At 47.5% G+C, this 17,286-nt stretch overlaps 1 protein-coding gene across 3 annotated transcripts in view; it reads left to right on the forward strand.

Annotated features, from left to right (window-relative positions):
• DYNC2H1 (dynein cytoplasmic 2 heavy chain 1) overlaps positions 1 to 17,286 on the forward strand; it is a 1,021,614-nt gene that overhangs the window by 271,673 nt on the left and 732,655 nt on the right. For all 3 annotated transcript variants that reach the window (XM_063951545.1, XM_063951543.1, XM_063951544.1), the window contains exons 41-44: positions 11,817 to 11,972; positions 15,230 to 15,489; positions 15,587 to 15,833; positions 16,626 to 16,777. In XM_063951545.1, the coding sequence (XP_063807615.1) occupies positions 11,817 to 11,972; positions 15,230 to 15,489; positions 15,587 to 15,833; positions 16,626 to 16,777 (815 nt within the window). The remainder of the gene's footprint in view (positions 1 to 11,816; positions 11,973 to 15,229; positions 15,490 to 15,586; positions 15,834 to 16,625; positions 16,778 to 17,286) is intronic.

The following is a 17,286-nucleotide window of genomic DNA, read 5'->3' on the forward strand; positions in this document are numbered from 1 at the left end:
ATTAGGTTAAATATACAAATACTTACACCAGGTTATATTGCGGCATATCCCTGCTGTTTTAAGAAAATACAATTGCAACTTGTCATAAGTCAATGAGCATTTGTAGCGAAATATAACAGAAATATACATATAAAGGTATCCGGAGACTTTTAATTTGTCTATAAATAGGGTTATTTCAAACAGTCTGATCGTCCTATTCATCACCACTCATAATTATCTTGAAAAGACACCACAAATGTGACAAAGAAATGTTTTGGTTGAAGTTTGTATGTACTCCCTTTTTTATTATTTGTCCTATATTGAATATCTTGATTGCAAAACCCTGGCAACTGTGATCAAGCTGTGACAAGCGAAACGTACGTCACTTCTGGATTGTACCAGTGTCATCAGCATATTCTCTTTTCATTCACTATGGATTTCATAGAGAGAATGACCTGCTGGTAGGCAGACACTGGCAAGATGACTTCGAATGACTAAGCATATTTTCAAACTGATCTTCATGTTCCGGCTAATGTCTCTGTTCACTCTATTCGTGGGCAGCACAATGGGGTGCTTAAACAGAACAGATATGTAAGGCAGCCATATGGTCTTCCGTTTACACGTTCATTAAGACATTATGCCTCGGATACCTTTGCCTCTAACAATGCTGAATTCGGGCGAAGGATTCTCCTGAGCATCAGGAGCGTCCCCATCACTAAACTGCTTTGGGAAATCCCATTGTTATCCTGTGTCACAACTGAGGGCCTGAGCTGACGGGAGGCAGCCTCAGTTGTAGGGGCTGAGATGTACCGGAACCTGGGAGGTTGTATCAGACCCCTGGACATGTAAGTAACATGAATAATAACTGCCCGAAGGCGTGACCACGACAACTTGGATAAAAGTCAATGATGTTTATTATGACAACTCCGCAACACAGCAGCAGTAAAAGAAAACGTAAAAGTCAGCAAAGAATAAATACAGTTCCTGGGTACTACAGGATGGCAGGAGCCACAGGGCACTGGTAGTGTGAGATAGTTCTTATGATCTTCTAGATGGAAAGTCCTTACCAGACCCGACTGTAGCAATGGAGATAACCCAGGATTGTGCCAGCTGGTGTTCCAGGAAAAGCTGGGTTGCTGAAGATAAAACAGCTGCTGTGGATACTGGCTGGAACCAGACTGTTGTTAGCACGGAGTGGATACTGGCTGGAACCAGTTAAATAATAAATGAACTTGGGAGCGATGAAATATGAACTGAAATGTAGAACTTGAGAGCGGAGAAATAATAATACCGGTGGAGAGTGGTAAAGTGTAGAAAGGACACCGGCCCTTTAAGGGAAGCTGTACTCTGCTGGAAGCTGAGATGGAAGCAGGTAAAGTTGTAGCTGGAAACAGATGAATCCACAATGGATTGGAGAGTCAGGCTACACCGCAGGTGGAATGCTGGTGCGGGTCTCTATGGTGGAAGTCTTGAGACAGGAGCTGGAACCTGGAAGACAATCACAGGAGAGAGACAAACAGGAACTAGGTTTGACAACCAAAGCACTGACGCCTTCCTTGCTCAGGCACATTGTATTTATACCTGCAGCAAGGAAGGGATTGGCTAGGCAATTATGCAGATTATCAATACTGAGAACAGATTGGTGGAAATGATCAGCTGACAGAATCCAAGATGGCTGCACCCATGCAGACACTTGGAGGGAAGTTTGGTTTGTAATCCATGTGGTAATGAAAACAGTAATGGCGGCGCCGGCCACCGGAGACAGGAGGCGCCAGGCTGACAGATGCACATCCAACCACGCGGACACAGCGGAGGCCGCGGCTGATGTAATCGCCACTCAGACACTCTGCATGCAGAAGTTCAGGGACGGCGGCGGAGGCCGCGGGAGACGCCATGCCAGGTGTAATATGGCATTTACTGTGACAGCGTCCCAGAGTGACAGGAGAGGATACAGGAATGTACACATCAGGATAACAGATGGGATCCGGTCCTGGAGCGCTGAGCCAGCCTTAGGAGGCATCTGATGGGTAAGAAATGGCGTCCAGATACCCGGATCGTGACAGCACCCCCCCCTTTAGGAGTGGCCCCAGGACACTTCTTTGGCTTTTGAGGAAACTTGGAATGGAATCTCCGGACCAAGGCAGGAGCATGGACATCAGAAGCATTGGTCCATGAACGTTCCTCAGGGCCGTAACCCTTCCAGTCAATAAGATACTGTAGTTGACCGTAACGGTGACGTGAGTCCAGGATCTTGGCCACTTCATACTCAACGCCTCGTTGAGTTTGGACTTTCGGAGTTGGAGGAAGTGAGGAATGAAACCGATTCAAGATCAGCGGTTTCAACAGGGAAACATGGAATGTCCTGGGTATTTTTAAGAAGGGAGGCAACTGGAGTCTGTAAGCAACAGGATTGATGACTTGTTCAATCTTGAAAGGACCGATATAGCGAGGTGCAAACTTCATACTGGGAACTCTTAACCTCAAATTCTTCGTGGATAACCATACCCGATCACCCACCTTGAGAGCAGGAACTGCTCGACGCTTCTTATCCGCAAACTTCTTGTACCTGAACGATGCCTTGAGCAGAGCTGATCGTACGCTCTTCCAGATATTGGCAAACTGATGCAAGGTGATATCCACTGCAGGAACAGAAGTTGCTGGAAGCGGTTGAAACTCAGGAACTTTAGGGTGGAATCCAAAGTTAGTGAAGAATGGTGTTGAAGCAGATGAAGAATGATACTGGTTGTTATGACAGAACTCGGCCCAGGGAAGTAATTGAACCCAGTCATCTTGAGAGGAGGACACATAGATGCGGAGGAAGGCCTCCAAGTCCTGATTCACCCTCTCGGTTTGACCATTGGTCTGAGGATGGTATGCCGTTGAAAACTTTAGCTTGACTTGGAGGACTTGACATAAACTTCGCCAGAATTTGGCTGTGAATTGAACTCCTCGATCTGAGATAATTTCTTCAGGAAGACCGTGGAGTCGGAAGATCTCTTGTATGAATACTTGAGCCAACTTGGAAGCTGACGGAAGACCGGTGAGAGGAATGAAGTGTGCCATCTTGGTGAACCGGTCAACTACCACCCAGATGGTATTGAACTTGTTGCACATGGGTAAGTCTGTAATGAAATCCATCGACAAGTGGGTCCATGGTCGACGGGGAACGGATAGTGGAACCAGTTGCCCCGCAGGCGACTGGCGGGATACTTTATGTTGGGCACACTTTGGGCAAGATGCAATAAACTCCAAGACGTCCTTTTTCAGAGTTGGCCACCAATAGGACCTAGAGATAAACTCCAGGGTTTTTTGGATACCTGTATGTCCGGCAAAACGGGAAGCATGGGCCCAATGCATGAGCTTCTTCCTTAGCATCGGCTTCACAAAACTTTTCCCTGATGGGGGCGTAGAGTCCATCCCTACCGTGGAGAATGCCAACGGATTTATAATAGGATGCTTGTCTGAAGACTCTGACTCATTTTCTTGCTCCCATGAGCGGGAAAGGGCATCGGCCTTGCGATTCTGAGAGCCCGGACAGAACTGGAGTTTAAAGTCGAACCTGGAAAAGAAAAGTGCCCATCTGGCCTGACGAGGGTTGAGACATTGTGCGCCCTTCAGGTATAAAAGGTTCTTGTGGTCTGTAAGTATGGTGATTGAATGAGAAGCTCCCTCCAACAGATACCTCCACTCTTCTAGAGCGAGCTTGATGGCTAGCAACTCTTGGTCGCCAATGGCATAGTTGCGCTCAGCTGGGGAGAACTTCCGGGAGAAGAAACTGCAAGGGTGTAAATGGCCATCTTTAGCCCTCTGAGATAACACCGCTCCTACTCCAACGGAGGAGGCATCCACCTCTAAGATGAAAGGAGAGTCGATGTCAGGCTGTTTCAGAACAGGCGCAGAGATGAACCTTTGTTTTAAAAGATGAAATGCTTGCATGGCTTCTTCAGACCACTTGGACGGGTTAGCACCCTTCTTAGTGAAAGCAGTAATAGGCGCCACAATGGTGGAAAAGTCTCGTATAAACTTTCGGTAATAGTTGGCGAACCCTAAGAACCTCTGGACCCCTTTGAGGGTTAAGGGTACCGGCCAATTTTGGATTGCTTGTAGTTTCTCAGGATCCATCTCTAGTCCGGAACCGGACACAATGTACCCTAGAAACGGAATGGACTTGACTTCAAAGACGCATTTTTCTAATTTGCAATAGAGATGATTGACACGGAGACGGGACAGAACCTCTTTAACCCAAAAACGATGTTCCTCTAAATCGTTGGCAAAAATGAGGATATCGTCTAGATAGACCACGACATGACGGTATAGAATGTCTCTGAAGATCTCATTGACAAAATGCTGGAAGACAGCTGGAGCATTGCTCAATCCGAAGGGCATGACGAGGTACTCATAATGTCCGTCACGGGTGTTAAAGGCGGTCTTCCACTCGTCACCCTCACGGATCCGGATGAGATTGTATGCACCTCGCAAGTCCAGCTTTGTAAAGATGGTAGCTCCGCTAACTCTGTCAAAGAGCTCAGTAATCAGGGGTAAAGGATAACGGTTCTTGATGGTAATGTCGTTCAAACCTCTGTAGTCGATGCACGGCCGCAGACCACCATCTTTCTTTTTTACAAAAAAGAAGCCTGCGCCGGCTGGAGAAGAAGAAGGTCGAATGAACCCCTTTGCTAGGTTCTCTTTAATATATTCCTCCATAGAATGCGTCTCAGGCAGAGACAACGGATAAGTTCGGCCTCGAGGTGGAACCTTCCCTGGAACGAGATCAATCGGACAGTCCCATTCTCTATGAGGAGGAAGGATATCAGCAGAAGCTTTACTGAACACATCCGTGAAATCTTGATATGGAGGAGGTGGAACATCAGACGACCTGGGGGAGGAAGAACAGACAGGCAATACTTTAAACAAACATGTCTCAGCACAGGAGGAACCCCATGCCAGGATTTGCGTAGTCGTCCAATCAATTGTAGGATTGTGAAGACGGAGCCATGGAAGGCCCAGGACCACAGGATGTGTGGCTCTTGGAATCACTAAAAAAGAAATAAGTTCGGAATGAAGAACTCCCACTCTCAGACGAACTGGTAGAGTCCTTAAAGAAATGACTGCATCAAAAATTTTGCTGCCATCCACGGCAGTTAAAGAAATGGACGAAGGAAGTCTCTCGGTGGGTAGGGACCACCGTTTAACATAGGCTTCGGTAATAAAGTTCCCAGCTGCTCCGGAATCAAGGAGGGCAATGACGTTCCGATAACGTTGAGCAACTTGAAGCGAGACTGGGAGATTACAATCTTGAGGAGATGGAGAGGAGATCATTACTCCTAGCCGGCCCTCTCCTTGGCGAGCTAGGATTTGGAGTTTCCCGGACGTTTGGGACAGGCATTAATGGTGTGAGACGGAGCTGCACAATAGAGACAGAGAAACTCGGAGAGACGTCTTCGGCGCTCAGCAGGAGTTAAACGGGAACGGCCAAGTTGCATGGGCTCATCTTTAGATGGTGACAGTTGACGAGGAGGAGGAGCAGAAGATTTTGGAGCAGATGATCTTCCACGCTCAGTTGCTCTCTCTCTGAAACGTAAATCAACTTTCGTGCAGAGTGAGATTAGCTCATCTAACTTAGAAGGTAAGTCTCTGGTAGCTAACTCATCTTTAATACGCTCAGATAAACCATGCCAGAATGCAGCATACAGGGCCTCGTCGTTCCATGCCAGTTCGGATGCCAGGATCTGGAACTGTATCAGATATTGTCCTACAGTACGTGACCCCTGGCGTAAACGGAGAATCTCGGATGAAGCTGAGGTTACCCGGCCTGGCTCGTCGAAGATGCGCCTGAATGTTGACACGAAGGCAGTGTAGGAAGATAGCAGGGTGTCGGACCTCTCCCATAACGGTGATGCCCAATCAAGGGCTGAGCCACTGAGAAGAGAAATAATGTAGGCAATTTTTGTACGGTCACTGGGAAAATTGCCAGGTTGTAGCTCAAACTGAATCTCACACTGGTTGAGAAATCCCCTGCAGAATCTTGGAGATCCGTCAAATTTTGCTGGCGTTGGAAGATGAAGACGTGGAGCAGAAATGGGTAAGGTGGGTGGGGTTATAGCTGGAGTCACTGTGGTTGACGCACCAGACGCGCCTGATCCACGGAGAGTTGTCTGAATCCCATCCAGCCGAGTAGAGAGATCCTGGAGACAGCGGATGATGTGGGCCTATGCAGCCTCCTGATGTTCTAGTCGGGCTGCCAGTTCTTGCATCGGCCTGGCCGCTTGATCCTGGTCTCCGGCTGGATTCATTAGGTCAGTGCTTACTGTCACAACTGAGGGCCTGAGCTGACGGGAGGCAGCCTCAGTTGTAGGGGCTGAGATGTACCGGAACCTGGGAGGTTGTATCAGACCCCTGGACATGTAAGTAACATGAATAATAACTGCCCGAAGGCGTGACCACGACAACTTGGATAAAAGTCAATGATGTTTATTATGACAACTCCGCAACACAGCAGCAGTAAAAGAAAACGTAAAAGTCAGCAAAGAATAAATACAGTTCCTGGGTACTACAGGATGGCAGGAGCCACAGGGCACTGGTAGTGTGAGATAGTTCTTATGATCTTCTAGATGGAAAGTCCTTACCAGACCCGACTGTAGCAATGGAGATAACCCAGGATTGTGCCAGCTGGTGTTCCAGGAAAAGCTGGGTTGCTGAAGATAAAACAGCTGCTGTGGATACTGGCTGGAACCAGACTGTTGTTAGCACGGAGTGGATACTGGCTGGAACCAGTTAAATAATAAATGAACTTGGGAGCGATGAAATATGAACTGAAATGTAGAACTTGAGAGCGGAGAAATAATAATACCGGTGGAGAGTGGTAAAGTGTAGAAAGGACACCGGCCCTTTAAGGGAAGCTGTACTCTGCTGGAAGCTGAGATGGAAGCAGGTAAAGTTGTAGCTGGAAACAGATGAATCCACAATGGATTGGAGAGTCAGGCTACACCGCAGGTGGAATGCTGGTGCGGGTCTCTATGGTGGAAGTCTTGAGACAGGAGCTGGAACCTGGAAGACAATCACAGGAGAGAGACAAACAGGAACTAGGTTTGACAACCAAAGCACTGACGCCTTCCTTGCTCAGGCACAGTGTATTTATACCTGCAGCAAGGAAGGGATTGGCTAGGCAATTATGCAGATTATCAATACTGAGAACAGATTGGTGGAAATGATCAGCTGACAGAATCCAAGATGGCTGCGCCCATGCAGACACTTGGAGGGAAGTTTGGTTTGTAATCCATGTGGTAATGAAAACAGTAATGGCGGCGCCGGCCACCGGAGACAGGAGGCGCCAGGCTGACAGATGCACATCCAACCACGCGGACACAGCGGAGGCCGCGGCTGATGTAATCGCCACTCAGACACTCTGCATGCAGAAGTTCAGGGACGGCGGCGGAGGCCGCGGGAGACGCCATGCCAGGTGTAATATGGCGTTTACTGTGACAGCGTCCCAGAGTGACAGGAGAGGATACAGGAATGTACACATCAGGATAACAGATGGGATCCGGTCCTGGAGCGCTGAGCCAGCCTTAGGAGGCATCTGATGGGTAAGAAATGGCGTCCAGATACCCGGATCGTGACATCCTGTGGATAACCTGTGGACCCTGCCGGAGAAATATACGTTATGGTAAGAACTTACCGTTGATAACGGTATTTCTCCTAAGTCCACAGGTTCCACAGGGATCCCACCCTGATGCACCTGATTTGAGGATCCTTTTTTACTCACTAACCTCTTCCTTCTTGTATGGAAGGGTGTGCATGTGTGTTTTTCTCGCCTGATTAGGGTTCTGCATAATGCTCCTGCCTTGAGCTTATGAACGGGCCCGTTGCATGCTGGGAGGCCGGAAATCTTTGACTGATTGGTGCAAATCCGCTGTCGCTCTATCATATCCCATTGTTATCCTGTGGAACCTGTGGACTTAGGAGAAATACCGTTATCAATGGTAAGTTCTTACCATAACGTATATATCGACCTCACTAGCTTCTGTCACGCCATGGGTGGATTCTCAATCTACAGAAGTCCCACCTGGAGCTGACTCAACGGCTCCTGTTCCTGGGTATGTTGCTGGATATGGTGGCCCAGAAGGTGTTCCTCCCGGTGGACAAAGCAAGACAACTTCAGGAGATGGTCCGCATGGGGCTCCAACCCATTCGAGTTTCCATCCATCTTTGCATCAGATTGTTGGGGAAGATGGTCGCCTCATACGAGGCGATCCAATATGAGAGGTGCCATGCCAGAACATTTCAATTGGATCTCCTGAGCAAGTGGTCTGGATCACATCTACAGATGCACCGGATGATTCGGCTGTCACCTCAGACCAGGATTTTCCTCCTGTGGTGGCTGCAGTCCTCCAACCTACTGGAAAGCTGGAGTTTCAGTGTTCAGGATTGGACCCTCCTCACGACGGATGCGAGTCTGCGAGGATGGGGTGCTGTCACCCAAGTTGCACAGTTCCAGGGCAGGTGGTCGGCCCTCCTTCCGATCAACATTCTGGAACTTCGGGCGATCTACAATGCTCTGCTTCAGGCCTCTCCTCTGCTCAGGGATCACGCGATTCAAGTTCAGGGGTGTACATCAATCGGCAAGGAGGGACAAAAAGCAGAGCCTGCATGTGAGAGGTATCAAGGATACTCCTCTGGGTGGAAAGAAATGCAAGAGCAGTGTCTGCAATCTTCATTCCGGGTGTGAACAACTGGGAAACGGACTTCCTGAGTCATCACGATCTCCACCCGGGGCAGTGAGGTCTCCACCATCAGGTGTTCCAACAGATCATCCACCGGTGGGGCTGCCCGCAGATAGACATGATGGCTTCTCGTCTCAACAAGAAGCTTTTCTGGTATTGCTCACGAACCAGGGACCCTCAGGCGAGGGCAGTAGATGCACTGACGTCGCCTTGGCCTTACCGGCTGGTCTACCTGTTTACTCCGATTCCGTTGCTCCCAAGGGTGATCAAGCGAATCAGAAATCAAGGTGTCCAGGCAATTCTGATTGTCCATGTCCGTCGAAGACCCTTGGCCTCTACCACTAAGAATAGACCGTTCGTCTACCTGGACTTATGGCGACTTTGTTTGACGGTTTGGAGGTTAAGCGGAACATCCTAGCTCACAAGGGCCTTTCCAAAAAGGTTATTGCTACCATGGTTCAGGCCAGGAAGCCTGTGACGTCAAAACACTATCATCATATCTGGAGGAGATATGTCTCTTGGTGCGAGGAACGTACGTATCCATCTGCAGAGTACCACTTGGGACGTTTCATACGTTTCCTGCAGGCTGGTGTGGATAAGGGCTTGCGTCTGGGTTCCATTAAGGTCCAGATTTCAGCTCTCTCCATTTTCTTCCAGAGGAAATTGGCACTGTTGCCAGAAGTTCAGACCTTCTTGCAAGGGGTACTCCACATACAACCTCCTTTTGTGCCACCTACCTGGGATTTGAATGTAGTGTTGGAATTTCTACAGTACTCCTGGTTTGAGCCTCTGATGATGGTAGAAGACAAATACCTCACGTGGAAGACAGTGATGTTACTGGCTCTGGCTTCTGCTAGACGTGTCTCAGAATTGGGTGCCTTATCATGTAAGAGCCAATACTTGGTCTTTTACGAGGACAGAGCGGAGCTCAGGACTAGGCAGCAGTTCCTGCCGAAGGTTGTCTCTGCTTTTCACCTGAATCAACCTATTGTGGTCCCGTCCTGTTCGGACTCTTTGGCTCCTCCGGAGGCGTTGGATGCTGTGCGAGCTTTGAAGATCTAATGTATGTCAAGGGAACGGCTCGGATCAGAAAGATGGATTCCTTGTTCGTGCTCTATGATGCACAGAAAAAGGGTTGTCCTTCAAAGCAGACCATTGCTTGTTGGCTTAGGCTTACTATCCAACAGGCCTATGTGTCGGCAGCCTTACCTGTTCCTAAGTCTCTGAAGGCCCATTCTACAAGATCAGTGGGCTCTTCCTGGGCAGCTGCTCGTGGAGTCTCGGCCTTGCAACTGTCCCGAGCTGCTACCTGGTCGGCGAAGAACACTTTTTTAAAGTTCTACAAGTTTCACACCCTGGCCAAAGAGGATACCCAGTTTGGGCAGGCGGTGCTGCAGATGTCTCCGCACATTCCCGCCCTTCCTGGAAGCTTTGGGATGTCCCCATCGTACAAATCCTCCCCAATATCCCTTAAGGATGCTAGAGAAAATAGGATTTTAATTAGCTACCGGTAAATCCTTTTCTCGTAGTCCATAAGGGATATTGTGCACCCGCCTCAGTCCGTTGACTTCTCTGTTGGTTCTCTTTATATGGTTACCTCTTCAGCTGTTGCTGCTTTTGTTACCAGCCGTTGCTGGTTGTTATATGTTCGTGGTGTGCTAGTATTAAATCTCACCATTCTTTGTTCTTATGTTCCTTCTCTCATATGTCCTTTCTCCTTCGGGCACTGTTTTACCTACAACTGCCTGTGGGAGGGGGCATAGAGGGGAGGAGCCAGCACACCCAGTGAAGAAATTTAAAGTGCACTAGCTCCTTTGAACCCCCGTCTATGCCCCCATTGTACTAAAGGGCCCCATTCACTAGGACGATAATGCCCGATTTTGTGCATTCGGCCCGATATATCGGATGAACTCAGGCATTTTGGAGGGGTTTCCGATGCGATCCGGATCGGATCCTCCAGATTGTGCTGCACATTCAATCATGTCCGACCCCGCAGGCATGGCTGGGATCGGCCAGGATCGCCCAAGATACATCGTATGCAAAAGGACAGCATACAGTGTATCTTGGGCGATCCTGCCCCCGGGAGGCTGCCGGGGTGATCGTCTGCGACATGTCAGACGGACATGTTGCGTAAGTGTGTGGGTCTCTTTTAGTCCCCCCAATATCCCTTATGGACTATGAGAAAAGGATTTACCGGTAGGTAATTCAAATCCTATTTTTGCTTTGAATAAGATGAACGTTTTGAACTAGACAGACTCTCAGCGGCCGAGTTGCCCTGGACTTGGCGCGCCATGAGGGGCTGTTTGCCACGACTTAAGCAACAGTGTATAAGTAAATATCTAGAGCTATCTATTCAAACAGTCACAATGGTGCCCATGGTGCTATGCTATCGTGTGGCTATTGCCAGAGTTTTAATCCTGTGAAAATTCCAATGTTACAAACATTTGTCATTGTCCCACGGGACCTTGGATGAATTATCACCTTTAGTCATTACCGAACATGCAGATCTGATAGGTAGAACTTGGTAGAAGGTGGGCTTTTTTTAAAGCTGCAAGCAAGATGTGCGTGTAAATATCCCCACTCGCATTAGCAAGGTTTTGTTCTACAGAAAATGATATTTTATAGAGCTGCAACTAGCGGAGAATCAGTATAAGTGACATTAGTAGATGCTGCAGAGTTTACTTGATCACATCTGGGACTGAAAAACTTGTCAGGAAAAGACCAGATTTTAAGTAAAATACCAAAGAAGAGCAATTCAAACAAACTAATCACAGTGAGCATCTTGGTGAAATAAATGGAGATCTCTGTGCAGAAACACCAAAGCATCTCACTGTTGAGCAATATAAACCAGATCACTACACATAAAATACACTCCCCTGTAATGAGACATAACGCCCATTTTACTCTTCAGCAGCAGAGTTAGAGGTATCTGGAGACAAGTCATTTCTTGATAGAATGAAGTTTATTCTAAAAGGAATACTGTATCATAATGTTACTGCATTGCTAGTCTTTATGTAACACTTTAATTGTGCATTTGTAATTGCTTATTTCTGTGCATCACGCAATAGTATTGCAAGGTAAAGCCCTGACTGTCCAATGCTTTAACTGCCCTAGAACGACTTTGTGGTGGAAACCAGTCTTATTGGAACGGTAATGAATGGATTGTCGCATCTTCCTGGCTGCACTGACCGGAGTCAATTCATTATTAGTCTGATCCGTGGCCTAGGAGGAAATCTCAATATGAAGTCCAGAAATGACTTTGCCAAAGAGGTAAATAACAGGAGTGATAATCCGTAGACAGGGAGATGTATATTGTAGATATAAAGTCTTCAAGCACAGTATAAATTCTAGCAGTAAACCATAACTTTTCATTCAGCTCTTCATAAGAAAAGTGCCATAAAGCTGTACTACCTAGTAAAAGTTAGGCTCCATGCAGCCATTATTCCCCATGTCTTTAACAGCTTCTTGCAGAATCCAGGGGTTTCGCGTGATCAGACCAATTACAAGTCACAATCATAAGATTGTATGCTGTATGCCAATTTCAGTGCATTTGTTTATGCACTGACCATAAGACACACTGTTAACTGCGGAGCACTGTGTCCCCTTACAAATCATCTACCACAAGCATTATGGTCCGAATATATAATTGGCACTACACTGTTCCTTATAATAGACTTTCCTTACCTGACCGTAATCTGCCTCCTCTTCTTCTCAGATAGTTCCTCTGTTACAGAAAGAGAACTGTCTGAGGGAGAGAGAGAAATACAGGAGAAGAGAGCCAGGGTATTCCTTTCACACGTAGCCTTTCTATACGGGTTTTTGCAGGGCTCGACTCGGGTCTCTGATATGTGTGAACAGACCTGACCAAGTTCTGCAAGGCATTACCCAGGTCACAATCACCTGGCTCATGCCCAAAACGAGCTGATTGTCGGGCATAGTAGCGCTTAGAGATGCTGGCGATGACCTGGGAATAACCTGGGTTCATCGTCAATGTGTGGAAGGGGGTACTTACTGAAACCCCGGCTTCAACCCGTGATCAGTGTTCTGTGTCCGAGCCAAGTTATAGCTGGGGTTTATGTGTGAAAGGGGTAAAAGTGAGCTGGTAGGGGGAAAAGAGAAAGCGAATCAATGTGTGTGAGAGTGCAAGAGAAAGAAAGACAGTGGTGGAGTAAGCGAGGAAAAGAGAGGCAGTGGAGGGGTTTGGGTGTAAGAGAGAGAGACAGTCATTGGTGAATGGTGGGCACAGGTAAAGAGATCCAGTGACGGAAGAGAGCGTAGGGCAGTGGTGGGGAAAGAGATAAAGAGGGACAGGGGGTTAAAGAGAAAGAGGAACACTGGGGGAAAGGAAGGAGAGAGACTGTTTGGAGAAAGAGAGAGAGACAGACTAAGGGAACAGTGAGAAATACACTTAGGGGCTCATTCCGAGTTGTTCGCTCGCTAGCTGCTTTTAGCAGCCGTGCAAATGCTAGGCCGCCGTCCTCTGGGAGTGTATCTTAGCTTAGCAGAAGTGCGAACGAAAGGATCGCACAACGGCTACAAAATATTTTCGAGCAGTTTCTGAGTAGCTCCAGACCTACTCCTAGCTTGCGATCACTTCAGACTATTTAGTTCCTGTTTTGACGTCACAAACACGCCCTGCGTTTCCCCAGCCACGCCTGCGTTTTCCCAGCCACGCCTGCGTTTGTATCTGACACGCCTGCGTTTTTACACACACTCCCCGAAAACGGTCAGTTACCACCCAGAAACCCCCACTTCCTGTCAATCACTCTGCGGCCAGCAGTGCGACTGAAAAGCGTCGCTAGACCTTGTGTGAAACTGCATTCGCTGTTGTGAAAGTAAGTCGCGCGTGCGCATTGCGCCGCATATGCATGCGCAGAAGTGGCGCTTTTTTGCCTAATCGCTGCGCTGCGAACAACAGCAGCTAGCAATCAACTCGGAATGACCCCCTTAGTGCAGAGATATTGCAAAGTGAGAGGGAAGGGGTACTGGCAGTGACGTGCGGTTTGGTGAGGCAGAGCCTTTCCTGTCATACTAACGATTGTGCCAGAGTTTTGACTGTATAAAGTATATGAAATATACAAAGAATATGGTGGAAATATCTTCTTTGCATTATTCTAATCATTCATATAGTCAAAACTCAGGAGTAAAAAGTCTATGGCAGGTGAGGCAGTGCTGCACCTACCTATCTTTTTTGAACATCTCTGATCAAAACTAACCAAATTTCCAGGAGTTTATACTGCTGCTCCTGTGTATAATGCCCAGATGTACCCTTTGGCTCATATATTGTGTGTAAATTTGGCTCTGGAGCTAGCCAGTACCTCCTGAGCCATTTAGCTCACCGCACGCCCCTGGGCACTGGTTGAAAAGGAGCGAGAGACACTGGGCAAAAGACACTGGGCCTTATTCAAGTTTGTTAGCAAACCCCAAAAGCACACTAATGCGCAAAACCATGTGCACTGCAGGTGGGGCAGATGTAATGTGCAGAGAGAGTTAGATTTGGGTGGGGTGTGTTCAAAATGAAATCTAAATTGCAGTGTAGAAATAAAGCAGCCAGTATTTACCCTGCACAGAAACAATATAACCCACCCAAATCTAATTCTCAGTACACATTGCATCTGCCCCACCTGCAGTGCAACATGGTTTTGCCCATTAGTGTGTTTTTTGGGTTTGCTAACAAACCTGAATAACCCCCAGAAATAAATGGATAAATGAAAGTGACAGGGAAGGAGGAACAAACCACACAATGGGGGTCAATCCGAGTTGATCGCTCGCTAGCAGTTGTTAGCAGCTGTGCAAACGCTATGCCGCCGCCCTCTGGGAGTGTATCTTAGCAGAAGTGCGAACGATTGCATCGCAGAACGGCTACAAAAAAAAATTGTGCAGTTTCAGAGTAGCTTCAGACCTACTCAGCGCTTGCGATCACTTCAGACCATTCAGTTCCGGATTTGACGTCACAAACATGCCCTGCGTTCGCCCAGCCATGCCTGCGTTTTTCCTGGCACGCCTGCGTTTTTTTCGAACACTCCCTGAAAACGGTCAGTTGGCACCCAGAAACGCCCACTTCCTGTCAATCACTCTGCGGCCAGCAGTGCGACTGAAATGCTTCGCTAGACCTTGTGTGAAACTACATAGGTCGTTGTGACAGTACGTCACGCGTGCACACTGCGCCGCATGTGCATGCACAGAAGTGCCGCTTTTTTTCCCTTAATCGCACGTGAACATTATCAACTCGGAATGACCCCCAATGTGCGCCAATATCCTTGTGTTTATAAGTTGTTTTTTCCCCTTCTTTAGCTGTGTTAGTTTTGTAGGGGTCAATGTAATAGCTTGGTACTTGCAGAACTCGGCGAGATCCCGGCGAGTTTAGCCAATGTTTTAAAGTTACAATCATTTAAAATGCAAAACCATGCTAGTTTTGCCTTTTACATCGCCGTGATCTTGCCGATGCCTGCAAATCAAAGGCTATTCCATTTACCCCATAGACTGCAAATTATGATATTTTAATTGTTCATCTTTTTTCTGTAAAGGTTTTCAGTTGGGCTCGAGAATCTCCCCCTGATCCTCGCAAACCATTGGAAACATATTATGATGCTAAAACCGGACGCTTAATGTCCTACAGCCATGAAAAACCTCAAAATCTAACTATCGAAGACTTCAGTAACCCTCAGGCTCTCCCAGTTATCAGAACCCCTGACATCCAGAGAGGACTGGACTATTTCAGACCATGGCTGGGCTCTGACACTAAACAGCCCTTCCTGTTAGTTGGACCTGAAGGTTGTGGAAAGGGGTAAGACCCAGTGGGAATCTGCATTATAATAATCTGCAAGTCCTGCAGGTGCAGTCTTTGTCCCTCTTTGTAATGTAACTGTCATTTTATTTTCCAGAATGCTGCTGCTTTATGCATTTTCCCAGCTCCGGTCCACACACATCGCTATAGTGCATTGCAGTGCACAGACATCTTCTCGTCACGTCTTACAAAAGCTCACACAGACCTGCCTAGTAATCACAACGAACACTGGCCGGGTGTACCGGCCGAAAGACTGTGAGAGATTGGTCCTATATTTAAAAGATATCAACCTCCCCAAACCGGACAAATGGGGTACCAACACCTTGGTGGCATTTTTACAGCAGGTGAGCAGAATTCTTTACTGTGTAGCCCTACCTGTCAGAGCAGTGTTGGGTTATCGTGTAGACTCCAAGAATGGAAGCTCATACGGCTTTCTTACAGATGTATCCACACACACTTATCCTCAAATCGCACCAGACAGCCCCGTTTGGCGCGCCATTAAAAATGAGACCATTTGTCTTTTTTGCTCAATATTTTTACTAACTTGCATTAGCACTGTGGAAAAGATGCGACAAAAGCGCCTGCTACACATACACTGTACTCCAGCAGTGCATCTGTTTGCTGGAAAAGTGTGAGAAATATGCGCTAATCTGAGAAAGACTAGAGGCAGGGGATCAACATAGCTGAGCCGCACCATGCATCCCACCACACAGCAATGTGCCAGTTCATACCTCTCTGGTTGCGAGAAACATGAAAGTCTCCAGGGCAAGACAAGTCTGTTGAAGGGTAGCTGTGTGTAAAAAAGACGCAAAAGTGCGAAACTAACATCTGCGGCATCTGGGGGGTCCATATAGCGCTGAAATGCTTGTTGTGTCAGAACACATCTGTCGTTCCCTTAAGAAATCAGGGTTTATTTTTATTATGGTATCCTGAAGGAGTTCATGACACTGGACTATAGCAATTCCAGTTATTACTGTAAGTGATGTTTGCTAATAATAAAATAAAATGGGACCAGTTTTTGAGATGAGAAGAGTCTATTTTGGATAAACTTTGTGCATTTCAATAGGTATTATTCTTGTTTTACAAAGCACCAAGCCCACCCATTCAGTATACCTTTGCTTTTGTTTTTTTGTAAGGTTCTAACATATCACGGCTTTTATGATGATAACCTTGAGTGGGTCGGCCTAGAAAACATTCAGATTGTGGCATCTATGTCTGCCGGGGGCACCATCGGGCGGCATAAACTCACCACCAGATTCACCTCTGTGGTTCGTATATGCGCCATCGAGTAAGTATTTCATATACACGTTATGTTCCAAATGTTCCATAGTTACAAATTTAGTTGTTTTAAACTATTTTTCTCTAACGTCCTAGTGGATGCTGGGGACTCCGTCAGGACCATGGGGAATAGCGGGCTCCGCAGGAGACAGGGCACATCTAAAAAGCTTTTTAGGTCACATGGTGTGTACTGGCTCCTCCCCCTATGACCCTCCTCCAAGCCTCAGTTAGGTTTTTGTGCCCGTCCGAGAAGGGTGCAAACTGGATGGCTCTCTTAAGGAGCTGTTTAGTAAAGTTTTTTTTTAGGTTTCTAATCAGTGATTCCTGCTGGCGACAGGATCACTGCAACGAGGGACTTAGGGGAGAGACTTGCAACTCACCTGCGTGCAGGAGGATTGAAGTTTTAGGCTACTGGACACTGAGCTCCAGAGGGAGTCGGAACACAGGTCAGCCTGGGGTTCGTCCCGGAGCCGCGCCGCCGATCCCCCTTACAGACGCTGAAGAAAGACGGCGGAACGG

The sequence above is a fragment of the Pseudophryne corroboree genome, chromosome 2, assembly GCF_028390025.1.
Source record: "Pseudophryne corroboree isolate aPseCor3 chromosome 2, aPseCor3.hap2, whole genome shotgun sequence".
In the NCBI taxonomy this organism is placed as follows: Eukaryota; Metazoa; Chordata; class Amphibia; order Anura; family Myobatrachidae; genus Pseudophryne; species Pseudophryne corroboree.